Raw genomic sequence first — 14,386 nt, 5'->3', positions numbered from 1 at the left:
AGCTTCCATGGATTTTGTTAAGTTTAAGATCTTCAATTAATCACCAAATACAAGTTTCTCCTTCAGAAATTTTATGTGGATCTGGCGTGAGACTACCATCAGATTTTTTTGAAACTCAGAATTTTAATAGTTATGATATTCCTAATTTTGTTTCACAATTAAAAAAATTTATGGGGGGACAAAATATTTTTACACAAATGCACATTGGAATCCTCGAGCTTATATTAACAAAGATTTATATTCTTGTAATCACGTCTTTGTGAGGAATGATTCAAAGTCTATAGGTTTAAAACAAAATTATTTTGGTCCTTTTAAGGTTTTAAAACGTTATAAGAAATATTTTATTTTAGAAGATTAGGGGGTTGATGGTTGTTCGGTACCATCACGGTACCACCCTCGTATTGGTGGGCGTCTGCGCACGCCTCACCCCCACACAGAGGGGTGGTCTTTACTTTTTTTGTACATAGTTTTTTGTAAGATAGTTCTGAATAAACCTCGAGAGTAAGAACAAGATTTTTGGCAACAAGCCCTTTTCACATTTTATTTTTCACTACGGCGACGCTTGAAAAAGCTCAAGCGTCGATTGAGAACTCAAGTTTCTCAACATAAATTGGTCCTTCGAGCCGGATCTGAGAGTGCAGTGCTCAGATCCGAAATTTGTGCTAGTGCCGGTGTGAAATTCTCAATTCGACGCCTTCATCGGGAAGCAGTGGTATAATCCAAACACCGATCAAAAGGTCAGCAGCGAAGTCGAGAAGCACACTGCAGTCAACCAGCTCTCCCATAAATTCAACGCTCCAACGCAGCGAAACATCGTCACCAGGATCTTAGCAACAGCAGATTCAATTCCAACGACACAACCTCATCATCAGCAGCAGCTCGCTCCAGTCCAGGAAAGGTTTCAGGTTAGAACTTCCTTCATTTCATTCTCCTGCGCTCATACACGCTTTCACTGTTGTCCCCAAGTTAATTTTCTCGGCTTTCGCGTTGTTACTTAATAAATCCAGTAAAGATGGCCGAAGAACAACTTAAGGCTCTTGTAACGAAACGTGCAGCTGTTAAAAGTCGATTGACTCGGTTTCACACCTTTTTTTCCAAGTCGGAAAACGCCAACAATGTTATGGAAATAAGGGAAAGACTTCAAGGGTTAAATTCATGCTTAAGCGAATTTGAGGGCTACCACTGGCAAATAAATTCGCTAAATTCAGAAAAGGCCACGGATGCAGACCTACAAAATTTTGAAGACGAGTATTATAGGATCATAAGTGCATGCAAGAATTTTCTAAACACGAAAACTGGGGCACGCCAAGGTCCATCGGCGGACGAACCGCCAATGGCCGCGGAGAAACCACCAACGGTCAAACTCCCAGAGATTAAGTTGCCGACATTTTCCGGCTCCCTTACGGAATGGATCAGTTTTCGGGAAACGTTTACAAATCTAATCCACGACACGGAGCTTCCTGCGGTCCAGAAATTGCACTATTTACGCGGTAGCTTGCAAGGGGACGCGAAACAGACAGTTGAGCACTTGACTCCATCTGCGGACAATTACGCGTCAGCATGGGCATTGCTGGAACAACGGTATGAGAATCCGCGCCTCATAACGCAGCACCACGTACGCGCTTTATTTTCACTGCCCCAAATCCATGGCAAAGACGCGAAATTACTAAGATCCGTCATAACTACCTTAAATTCTAACTTAAAGGCGTTGGAAAATATGAAGCGTCCCGTCAATCAATGGGACGACTTACTCGTCCACTTAATTTCATCAAAATTTGATCAACCCACTACAATCGCATGGGAAAATACGTTGACAAACGCTTCACCAAGCCAAAAAGAAATCATAGATTTTCTCACCAAGAGATGTCAAATGTGGGAGTCCTATGACGTAACCACAAGAGTCAACCAACATCCATTCAAAATTAATAAAAATTCCGGTAACAACCGTACAATTTCTCATATAGTCAGCCCTTCAGTCAAACCGGTGAAATGCTCCATATGTCGGCAGGGACATCATATTTACGGCTGTCCGCGATTTTTAGCGCTTAGTCCAGAGCAGCGCATGTTGGAAATCAAAAAACTTCAGCTCTGCATCAATTGCTTGCGCGGTGGCCACAGGTCGGAGACGTGCAATTCATCAAATTGCAGAAGTTGCAATAAAAGGCACAATACGCTCTTGCACGTGAATCAAAATTCTGCCCACAATGAAGAGCCGCAACCGTCGACCTCAGCCTTAACTTCGTCAGCCGAGACAAGCACTTCTTTAATTTGCTCGACCGTGTTTTTATCTACGGCCATCGTCAACGTATGCGCGCGAGGGGGCAACAATGTCCAGTTGCGGGCACTTCTCGACAACGGGTCTGCGTCGAATTTTGTTACGGAAGAAGCGATAAAAAAATTGAAACTAAACAACGTCAAAAACGTAAATATCGCCGTCTCCGGTATCGGTGGAATAGTGGCGCCGATAAAGCGATTTGTCAAAATTCAATTCACTAGCGCGCAAAACGCTTACTCTTCCGAGCTTAATTGCCTCGTTGTCCCAAAAATTACTGGTAACATACCTACCGTGCCAATTTCAGCGATAACAGGTGTACCAGAAAATATTCGCTTGGCCGATCCCGCCTATAACGTGCCGAATAAAATTGACCTCCTTATAGGCAATGAGTTATTTTGGGAGTTAATTTGCGTGGGCCAAATTCAGATGCCAAACCGCGGTCCCATTCTGCAAAAAACCCAATTAGGCTGGATCATCAACGGCCCTTCAAAATCTAATCCGGTCCCAGCGCAAATCCCGTGCAACATCTCGAACATCGAGTTACATGACGCGGTGCAAACATTCTTCAACCTTGAAAATTGCGGAGAAAATACGGTCGACAACTCAAATAATTTATGCGAAGACATTTTTACCAAGACCTTCAGTCGAACGGCGCTGGGCCGATTTCAGGTCAAATTGCCCTTTCGGGACGAACCGCCCCTTCTGGGAAATTCTTACGACAGGGTTTGCAAGATGTTTCTGAATCTCGAACGACGGCTTCAAAGGGACCCGATTGTAAGGGAACAGTATAAGGAATTTATGGCCAATTATAAATCGCTAGGACACATGGTGGAAGTCCTAGAACCAGACCATACCGGATACTTTGTTCCGCACCATGCGGTCATAAACGAGGCCAGCTTAACAACAAAATTGCGGGTAGTCTTCAACGCGTCCTTCAAAACTACGAACAATAAATCCATAAATGACCACTTGCTGGTCGGCCCAGCATTACAACCCGAACTTTACGAAACTCTCATCCGGTTCAGGACGTACCCTGTGGCCATCACAGCAGACATCCAAAAGATGTACCGGCAAATTTTGTTACATCCGGAGCATCAAAAATACCAACAAATCCCTTGGCGTGATGACTCGACCGAACCCATAAAAATTTACAAGCTGCAAACGGTCACTTACGGTTTCGCAAGTTCGAGCTTTTTAGCGACCCGATGCCTAGAAGAACTCGCGAAAATCGCTGCAGCCGCAGATCTACCAAACGCCGCACGGGCCATTCGCCGTGATTTTTATGTAGATGATCTGCTCACCGGAGCTGACACGGAAATCGAGGCAATTCAACTTTTAAAGGAAGTAAAGTCGATTCTACGTAGCGGTGGCTTCGAACTGCACAAAATCATGTCCAATCGTCCTAATATATCGGACACAAGTCAAATTTCAAGTAATAACACGGCCTCCTTAGACAAACAAGAAATCAGCAAAACATTAGGAGTTCTGTGGGATCGCAATAGTGATCAAATCAAGTTCGAAACAGCAAATAATCCGTCCCCTTCGCAAAGAATCACCAAACGCACAGTTTTGAGTGCGATCGCGAGAATATTCGATCCTCTTGGATTAGTAGCACCAGTTACAGTTGCAGCTAAAATTATTCTTCAAAAACTATGGTCATTAAAACTCGATTGGGATGAGAGTTTACCTGCCGAGTTACACACCCAATGGTGTCAATTCATAAACACTTTCTCGGAGTTGAATCACATTGAGATACCGCGATTAGTTCTTCATCAGCGCGAGGAATTTCAAATTCACGGATTTTGCGATGCTAGTCAAAACGCGTATGGAGCATGCATTTATCTACGTAGCCTGGACGCCCAAGGCCATCCACAAACAAAACTTTTATGCTCAAAAAATAGAGTTGCTCCATTAAAGTCCGTAACGATTCCGCGAATGGAATTATGCGCGGCGCTGCTTTTGGCGCGGCTGATCGTAAAGGTACGCAACACTTTAAATCTTTCCGGGGCCCGGTACCACCTCTGGAGTGACTCCACCATAGTTTTAGCTTGGTTGCGATTAGAACCCACACGATTAAAGGTATTCGTGTCAAATCGGGTATCGGAAATTCAATCCGCAACCAATGTCCGCGATTGGCATCATGTGCCATCAAGTCAGAATCCAGCCGACATTTTATCCCGTGGCACAACTCCCGCTCTTCTGTCAAAGTCTCGCTGGTTGACAGGACCGGAGTTTCTATCACTACCCAATTGCGAAATACCCGCCTTCAAAGTAAATGCGGAATCAATGGATGATACAACCCTTCCCGAACTAAAAACCATTTGCTGCCTGAGAGTGATGCAGCCATCACAATTCGAATTATGGACGCGATTTTCATCATTTCAAAAATTGATCAGAGTAACCGCATTAATTCTGAGATTTAAAAACAACTGCTTATCAAAAACCACTAAACGAACCGGTCCTTTAAATAATGAGGAATTGAATCAGGCTCATGATACCATTATCAAAGCGACCCAATCAGAAGCTTTGCGCAACGAAATCCACGAGTTAAAGGGCTCCAAGGAAATTCCGAAGTCCAGCAAAATCGCGGCCTTAAGCCCATTTATCGACGATAACGGTCTTTTACGCGTAGGGGGGCGCCTTCGTAATTCTTCGTTGTCCGAATGGGGTAAACACCAATTAATATTGCCTAAGGATCATCCAGTAACGCGTTTGATAATTACAAGGCATCACATAGAAGGTCTACATTCAGGCTGCCAAGCAACTTTGGGCGCTGTTCGTTACAAGTACTGGCCCATTTCTGGACGAACCATTGTTCGGAAATTAATACTTAATTGCTTGAATTGTTACAAAACAAAACCCAGGCAATTTGATCAGTTCATGGCTGATCTTCCCGCAGATCGCGTCACGCCTTCTCGTCCTTTCTCAATTGTCGGTGTGGATTATGCGGGCCCATTCGCGTTAAAGAATGGATTTGGACGAACCCAAAAAACAATGAAGGCATACATTGCCATTTTTGTATGTTTTGCAACACGGGCCGTACATATCGAAGTTGTCTGCGAGTGCTCGTCCTCCGCTTTTCTCAATACCCTTAAAAGATTTATTGCTAGACGAGGTAAACCGGCAAAAATATTGTCGGACAATGGAAAAAATTTTGTTGGGGCCAATCGCCATCTCCAGCAGCTGCGCGTTTTGTTACGAGACCGCGAATTTAGAGCAAAATTGCACTCAGCGACTTCAAACGATGGAATAGAATGGCACTTTATTCCTCCACACGCTCCCCACATGGGAGGTTTGTGGGAAAGCGCGGTTAAATCCGCGAAGTCCCACTTAAAACGGGTAATTGGAGAAACGCTCCTTAATTACGAGGAAATTAATACATTGTTGACAATGGTGGAAGCGTGCATGAACTCCCGTCCAATCACTCCTCTACCTAACGATCCTCAACCTTTAACTCCTGGCCATTTTCTCATTGGGGCCCCTCTGACCGCCCCCAATGAACCTGGACTTGATGACCAACCAAGAAACCGGTTAAATCGTTACCAATTGGTAGAGAGACTACGACACGAATTCTGGAAGCGTTGGTCCAGGGAGTACTTGGCGACTCTCCAGGCCCGATCGAAATGGAGACAACATCCCGGAAAACGTCCTTGCATCGGGGACCTCGTTATTCTCAAAGAAGACAACACAGCTCCGCTTCACTGGCCCATGGGGAGAATTGTCGATCTCCATCCCGGATCGGACGGACAGTGTCGTGTTGTGTCGATTAAAACAGTGCGGGGAGTGTACAAACGACCCATTACGAAGGTCTGTGCGGTTCCTCTGGACTCATAAAATTATGTTATAAGTCATCACTTTTCGCTAATTTACATTTAGCAACTGTATATAACTCTCTAACATCTCTAAATCGTTATTAGTTTAAGACGTTTATTGTTTTAATTAAATTCAAGAACTTCACTAAATGTGTTTATCTAAATCAACTCTTTATGTCATTAGTTTAACACACCTATTTTTTGCCTCTTGAACTTGGTCAACAGTTCAACGCGGGGAGTATGTTCGGTACCATCACGGTACCACCCTCGTATTGGTGGGCGTCTGCGCACGCCTCACCCCCACACAGAGGGGTGGTCTTTACTTTTTCTGTACATAGTTTTTTGTAAGATAGTTCTGAATAAACCTCGAGAGTAAGAACAAGATTTTTGGCAACAAGCCCTTTTCACATTTTATTTTTCACTACGGCGACGCTTGAAAAAGCTCAAGCGTCGATTGAGAACTCAAGTTTCTCAACAATGGTATAGTTTCTTTAGATAGAATGAAACCAGCTTATATTATATAAAACTACAACACAAAACACTGTAGCTGAAATACACGTTCTTCTTTCATTAACCGCAGATATGATTCTGTTTCAAATATTAACAGTTTATGTGTCTTTTAGCTTTTCCACCTAAAAACGACAAAAATGTTCAAAAGAGTTTTTGATTTTTTTAAAGGTGGGGGGGGGCAAATGTAATAGATTTAGTTAACTTTGAAATATTACCATAGTTACTTTCACTTTTGTCAATAGATTTTCCAAATAAAAGCTAACGTTTTGCGCCCTTTTAAATCATTGATTATTACAGTACAAAGCGCTAAATAAAGTTGTTGTTATTATTACAAGTGAGAGTTTAAATTTTCGGCCAACGTGACAATAGAATGCAAACTTTAATTTCCGTGATAATGACAAAATTACTCTAGAAACACGTGTTTGTTGCTTCACAGTTTGTGTAATGTCCTGTATGAGTTCCATGTTTACGCCATATTTATAAGAACTCACATAAAGATGTTCCAAACTTTCCTAAACTCCAGTCTTATCTCGTCTTCATATAGTTCCAATTAAAGTGCCGATGGCACAAGTAAGATAATTTTTTGTGTATATGTGTGCATAGCCATAATTGGCCGTGAGCCAGGTTTTGGGTCCATATCTGGTCTCGTGTCGACCACACTCGCGCCCTGCCTCTGATATTTCGATTTATGTTACGTGGACGAGGTCCATATTAAAAATCATTGTACCGAAAGCAAGATAAAGTGTTTCTCAATTTTGCGCTGAAATCTGAAAATTCTGGGACTAATGACCCGTGAAACTGGCAAAGCAGAGTGCCGAAAGCCCGTCTGCAACCGAGAGCGCACTACATTCAACGTTTTTACCCTCTGACTGGAATTCTTTATGTCGATATCAAAGTTGTCAATTAAATAAGAGGACTGTGTAGGGTTATTGCTTTTTATTACGGAAATAACCATTGAGTGTAACCGTAACTAAAAAAATTGACAAGTGTAAAAGCTTGAGACTTTTGCAAGCTTACCCTGACTGGATATGAGATTTAAGGGGTAAAAATAGAAGTAATATATTTATATGCACCATTATTTCTACTTTAATGTTTGTTTGGCAAATATTTGTTTAATAAATAAGTTAGTTTGTAAATGTAGATAAATAAAGAACAAGTTAATTAATTAGGAGTGTAAATTAATAAACGAACTTTGTATTTTAGTTTTTCCGTTTCTAAACTTTTCCTCTGGCGATAACTCTTCCACTTTTTCCTTCATAGCTGGCAGAGGGCGTTGTTTACAAACGCAACGCGCGTGTTCCAGCCCGATAATGAACGAAAATATAAAACAGGTGTTTGCGTAGGTGTGAGTATAATAATGACCGGAGCCCAAACAAGGCGGTTAAGGCATATTTAAACATTACGACGTCAATTAACGGCGTTAGACAATTGGCTGACAGCATCGTAAAGCTGCCCCACCACTTGCCCCATAAAAATGTTTATGAGTTCAAAATTAGCACCAGCTTGCGATAAATTAATACAACAGATTTAATTAATACGAAGCCAAGCGAGCTTTATCGCCTCCAAGTCAAGTCTAATGTGTGACAAAGCCGGGAAAGCTACAGCTCTGGTTCTTACTTATGTTTGAGCTTTAATAAAGTCACAGTACACGTGGCGCTAACACATTGATTATGAGTAGTTTGTACGAAAACTTTATTTTATCGACATAACTAACTCCACAGGTCTGTTCTCTGCATTTATTGCATTTAACACGCTTGTGAGAACGCTTATTACAAGACTTTGTTGATCGCTAGTGCTAAACGAATTACGACAGTTTGCTTTCCTCGAACGTGCTGGGGCCAAATTGCCATCCCTCTACAGCTTAACTTACACACAAAGTTTTTTATTCATCGGTGACTTCAGCCAAGGCTAACATGACAGGAGAATGTTTGAGTTTCTTCATTATTATCCTATTAAAAACAAAAAATGAAATTTTAACAGATAGTAAGCTATTTAGCTAATGCTAGTTTTCAAAAAAATAGAAAAAAGCCATCAACAAACGTGTTAGTTACAAAACTTTTCCGTCAAACGTTTTTTAAGAAATGTAGAAAAATTGAAAATTTATACAGGGTGTTTTTAAAATACACTACCAAACAAAACACGGTAATTGGTGAAGACAAGTAGAATCAATTGTCAAAAAATGTAGGTAAAAGTTGTTTAGCAACAATCTAAGGTTTGTACCTACTTTTTATGTGAATATTTTCATTAGTGATGTTCCAAATAAGTAGTAAAAGGTGTTTTCTTTTAGTCGTTAGAAAAAATAAAAAATAGTCAATTCGATTCTTTAAGGCTGCCAAAGACTGTTTAATTTTTGGTGTGTATTTCGAAAACACCCTGTATTTTAGTGATTAACGGAGGCTAATAAAATAAAAATTTGATTTAAGCGAAATGGCTTATAGGAATACAGATTTGTGCATCGACACAAATTATGGGGCCGCCAGCACCACTTAAAAAATCGTTCATTAATAGGTACTTTTAACGAACGTTTCTCGACCAAAAATCATCCATTAATGTAATGTCAACGGACAACAAAATCATAACATTAGATGAAAGATTAACTTAACGTCGATTAAACTATTGTGTAAACTGGCCTGTGGTGTTCAAATAACAGATATTTATTTATTGTTACTAAAATAAACAGTCATATTTTCAACGTTGGTAATTCACAAAGAAATCCAAACGTTAATTATCATATCGACTTTTATATCGCACTTTCCACATATTCACCAGAATGCAAGCATGTGCAAATAAACATTAATTATTTTGAATGGCAATTAATTTTTGGTACGTCCCCCATTTTTAACGCAGTGTACACCGAGCGGCTCTCCGAGATAAACAGAATTATAAACTACCTTTCCTTTTTTTGGTAATGAAATATTATATCGCTCCACATATCAAATGTGACGTAGTAAATGTCATCGTGACGTTTCATTATAACCACAAAATAAAACTAAAGTATCGTATAGAACAAACGGAAAAAATCTAGGTTTTTAGCAAGAAAAATATTGCGTTCGTTAAATTTGTGTATTTAGATAAATGGCGATTTTTTAAATAAATGGATAAAGTGATGAATGTTTATGTCAGAGCGTTAAGCCTTTGAAATTTAAAGCGCATTTACATTAACTATACAAAAAAAGTTTACTTTGTATTGTTTGTTAAAATACGATTTATTGTTATGTAAAATGTGTAAAATTGACATTTTACAAATCAAATAATGAAAATATTGACGTTTTTAATACGTTGTTATTTAAAATAAGTCGGTACCTCAGAAGTGTAAGGGTTAATCTCCATAAATTATTATAGTTTCGAGAAAATTAACAAAACAGGTATTCTAAAAAAATCACGGTGGTTTTATTAATCTCTTTTCAAATATGCAATTTAAGAGCGAATTGGGAATTACTGACGACTGTTTATTTCAAATTGTGCGTAATAGTCGTAACCTTTGATCCAAAAATATTTTTTTGGACATATTTTTACACTTATGGTTCCTTATGCTTCTAAGAAAAATTAGATTATCAGGACTTAAGTCCCACTTAGTAATAGAAACTTTCAAAAAAATTAACAATGTTTTTTCAAAAAAAAGGTAATACGTTATTACAAATAATTTCTAACAAAGATATATTAAAATTAAACCAAATTCAGCAACTTCTATAGACTATTTAACCTTAAAAAAACTCCCACAAATTTCGTTCTTGTGACACCAAAAATGTCGAAATTAAAGCGCGTTCAAGTTTTTTTGTATTTTTTTTAACTGCTGAAAATAAAAATGTCTACAAATTCTCCTTTTCGCTCTAAATTTTTGTAAATCAGCAGTGTAAATAAGTCAAAAGTGATAATCTTCACAATTTTCGTTAAAATCACATAAGAAATAAAGAAATTATAAAAATCTTAAAAAAAAATGATGGCATTTTTTTGGTCTTAAAACGAAAATTTCTAAAAATTCGACTTTTTGATCTAAATTACTAAAACAAACAAAAGAAACAACATGCATAAATTTAATTTCTGTCGCACTAAAAATAACAAAATTACAGTGTTAAAAAAATTGACATTTTTACAGTTGTCCAAATAAAAATTTCTAAATATGTATTCTCCTTTTTGGTCAAAATTTTTCTAAATCGCTACTCTTAATAAGACAGTCAAGACTTATAAACTCCACAAACTTGATTATAGTGGCATTAAAATTGAAGAACTTACAGGTCGTTAAAATTTTTTAGTCACATTTTTTTTGATCAAAAAACAAAAATTTTTCTTTGCTCCTCGAAATCAAAACTTCTAAAAATTCTCTTTTTCGGTCTAAATTTTTCTAAATCGACACTCTTAATAAGGCAGTCGAGAATGATAATCTCCACAAATATGGTTAAAATCGCATATAAAATAAAGAAATTACAGGATCTTCAAAAAAATTTTAATGGAATGTTCCAATACAGTTGGATCTTTATGCTTCTAACAAAATGTAGTACTTAGTTCCTTAGAGAAACCTAAAATCGTTTGTTTTTCATCTAATTGGGATTATTTTTCTATGTCTTAAAAAAGATGTAAAGAGTAATAATAGTACATTAAAGAACGTTTTTTATAATGGCCAATTTGGTGCACGAGTTCCCGGTGTACAAAAGGAGCCGTATGCGATTTTTTTATGGGACGAGTGCCCAATGCCATTATAAAACATACTATTTTTTCGAATGTGCACCCTTTTTTTAATAAAAAATTTAAATTTTCCAATTCTAAGAGTTTTCGTGTTACACGATTGGTAATGGTTTTGTAACTACGACTTGCCACTTGATTTTCAAATTCAATTTAAAATTTGACATTTATTGAGTTTCACTATCACTGAATTTTAACCTAACCTCACAACCTGCATTGATATCTATTATATTTAGGTACATATGTATATTGTTCGCCTCAAAGGACAATTCAGTTATATTGATACATTTTTTATTCACGCAGCAATTTATTAAATACGAATCGTAAAATCCGTAATATGAAATTGACCAAGAACTTGACAGGAAACAGGTGACACCCAGACTAATTAGTTCTGCCAACTCTTTAAAAACAAAATTTCCTACTTTGAGTTCTTTTATAGATATACAAGGTGTTTATAAATGTTTCTAGCATCAAGGGTGGCTCTGGAATTCCTGTCGTACACTATTTTGCCGCGTTTATACTGAATATAACTATTTTGAAAATTATTTATATTATTATCTACGTCAATGACGTTTCAGTTACAGTTTTGTGTCCAAGTTTTTGATTTTCACGTTTTAAACCACAACTAGAACAGTTTATTTCTCAAAACCTAATTTGCTCCATGTTTGAGGTTAATTGCAAATGTCAGTTGAAAAATCGAAACTCACATTTGTAATGAGCGGTAAATTTCTTTGACATTTCATAGCCACCCTTGATGCTAGAAACATTTATAAACACCCCCTTAGTATATCCGGTGAAAGATTGGGAGATTTCGACAGTTGACATATAGGTTGGCAGCAAATTATGCTACAAAATACACTAAAAACACTAAATTCCTACGCGACATGGGTTGACAGGATTGTCAGTAACTGGGGTTATTTTGTGATTTTAAATTTCGCGCGAATAGTACACTTTTTATTGTGTAGATTTAGTGACTTTTCTGTCATTTAAACTCTCACTGTACGAACTATACCTATAAACGACTCCAAATTGAGTACTTTTATGGACCTATTGAAGCGGCAAATTCGAAAAAAAACATTATCTAACTCATTTTTCACAAAAATTGGAGATAGACCCTTGTGCTTCTGAGGTACCGAAGTAAAGAACCAATATCAGCAAATTAGCGTGATGTGATTGTATATGTTATCGCTTTGCGACACGGCTGCAGACAGCCCCATATTATGTGAGAATGTCGTGCCCAAGCAGCGTCCCAACACTGTAGCGTCGTTCCTTGCGGCCTTCTGCAAGCTCGCGATATTGCCTCATAATAAAATTAGATTAGATTAACTGTATGGGAACCCCTGCGTACGTCCCTGAAGACGCCACCTGCCAACCTTCTTCTCATCATCACCATCCCCGCACCTACTTTCAAATTGTGTGATAAATAATGGCCGATACGACATTACTACGTTTCTCGACACGATTCTAACAATAACCCTCCCTGAGATAAATTATTGTACCATTTTAGTCTTTTGAGAGGAAGTAATTGTTTCAATGCGAATAAATCGAGAGGTTTTTAGACGATGTTTGTTCCAGAGGTAAAACGAATGGAAAAACACCAGCGCAAATTGTTCAAGCTTGCTGGGAAATTGGAGAATTTACACTAATGATAATCTGTCTAGAGAAACTTTGAGCAATAATTTTCTTACAATCAACGAGTGAAATTAAACGTTTCAGATCAAGCATTTTTTTATTGTTGGATCGAACGCTATTAGATCTGCAGCTTCCAAATTTATGGTTGCGTTTTTAAACATTGATAAAGCAACGACCCACCAAACTTAAGACTATAAAAAGAGCGAGAAATAACAGGTGTGGGGCGTGAAAGTTATCGTGTCGACGCTCGTTGTTGGTATAGAATGTCAGATGTATATCAGTGTGGAAGACCTAGTGGCGGAGCGTAACAGGTTAGCAGGGGATGTCGGCCATTCTGCACGTGTCAACGAACAACACGGAGTTCTATCTGATCGAGCCACAATAAACACGTCAGCGGTGGCGGCGGAGGCGTCAGCTATACCTCGCTTCCGGTTCCCTGTTCGTCCTCCTATCTTCATGCGGAGGCTTTTCAACGCCTTGGTGGTGCTTCCTGCAACCCGAATATTCAATGCAGATATTACACCATCCATCTCGCTGTAACCACTTTGAACTAATGTGGAGCATTGTAAGAAAAGGTCTTGTTTCAGAAAGGGTGCTAATGTTGTCAATTCTTACGCCGGCGCATCCACCATTATTAAAATTCTAACAAATTTATCATGGTCACTGCAAGAGCCAAGCTGCCACCGTAAATACATTTAAAAACATTGTAATCCCACCGAGTCATGACAGTGCTGCCGTACCATTTGTAAAGTTAGGATAGTGAGTTTATCGAACCAAGTCTTCGATATTTGAACAAACAGCGACAGAGGTGATCAGAAAAAGCGAACGAGAGTCCAATGTACATTCAGGTTTATAAGCTGGATAAAGAAAGAAGCTATCGGCTGGCACCGGTTTGAGGTTAAAAATGAGTCCGATTAAGGCCTCCGGGGTGAACTTACATTCTCTCATGCACATATATCTATCTTTGCTCTTCGTGACGCAAACTGGCAGTTTATAGTAGTTGGTTAGTTGGAAAAGACTTAGTCTCTGTTAAAAATAGACAATAAAGTAAAGTTAAATGTTGTAATTAATGTTACTCTGCATATTTGCAGGCGTTTTTTTATAACTTTTTGTTTTTTATCATAATATTTTGTAGTTAGTAAAAAACTCATACCTATACTTTAGAAGTATGTGAAAAAAACTTTGCTTGGGGATTTATATCTATTAAACAAAATTGACGAGTCAATCGCTCTAAATGCAAAACCCGACATCTGCATCAGACCGAAATTAGACACAGCAATATAAAGTTATTAATTGTGACTGCTAGGTTCTAGACAAATTCTGAAAAGGTTTACCTTCGTAATTTATAAGCTTTTTACTACAAGCTGAAAAATTTTATCTTCCAATATTTAAAAGTAAAAGCTCTAGAATAGAATAGAATTTTTTCTATTGGTCGAAAAGTTATGGCTGAACGCAGATGTCGGGTTTTGTCTTTAAG

The 14,386-nt window shown here is 38.3% G+C and overlaps 1 protein-coding gene across 1 annotated transcript; it reads left to right on the top strand.

Moving 5' to 3' along the window:
- Positions 1-1,012: 1,012 nt before the first annotated feature.
- On the top strand, positions 1,013-13,449 carry LOC148182252 (uncharacterized). Its single transcript, XM_088029333.1, has 2 exons — positions 1,013-6,082; positions 13,126-13,449. Exons 1-2 carry the CDS (start codon positions 1,013-1,015, stop codon positions 13,447-13,449), a joined length of 5,394 nt encoding a protein of 1,797 aa, XP_087885459.1.
- Positions 13,450-14,386: the final 937 nt, after the last annotated feature.

This window comes from Gnatocerus cornutus, chromosome 1 (assembly GCF_029298725.1).
Source record: "Gnatocerus cornutus isolate USDA-ARS CGAHR chromosome 1, icGnaCorn1.1, whole genome shotgun sequence".
In the NCBI taxonomy this organism is placed as follows: Eukaryota; Metazoa; Arthropoda; class Insecta; order Coleoptera; family Tenebrionidae; genus Gnatocerus; species Gnatocerus cornutus.
Note: the sequence above shows the minus strand (reverse complement) of the source record. Positions and strands in the feature narration are given on the sequence as shown.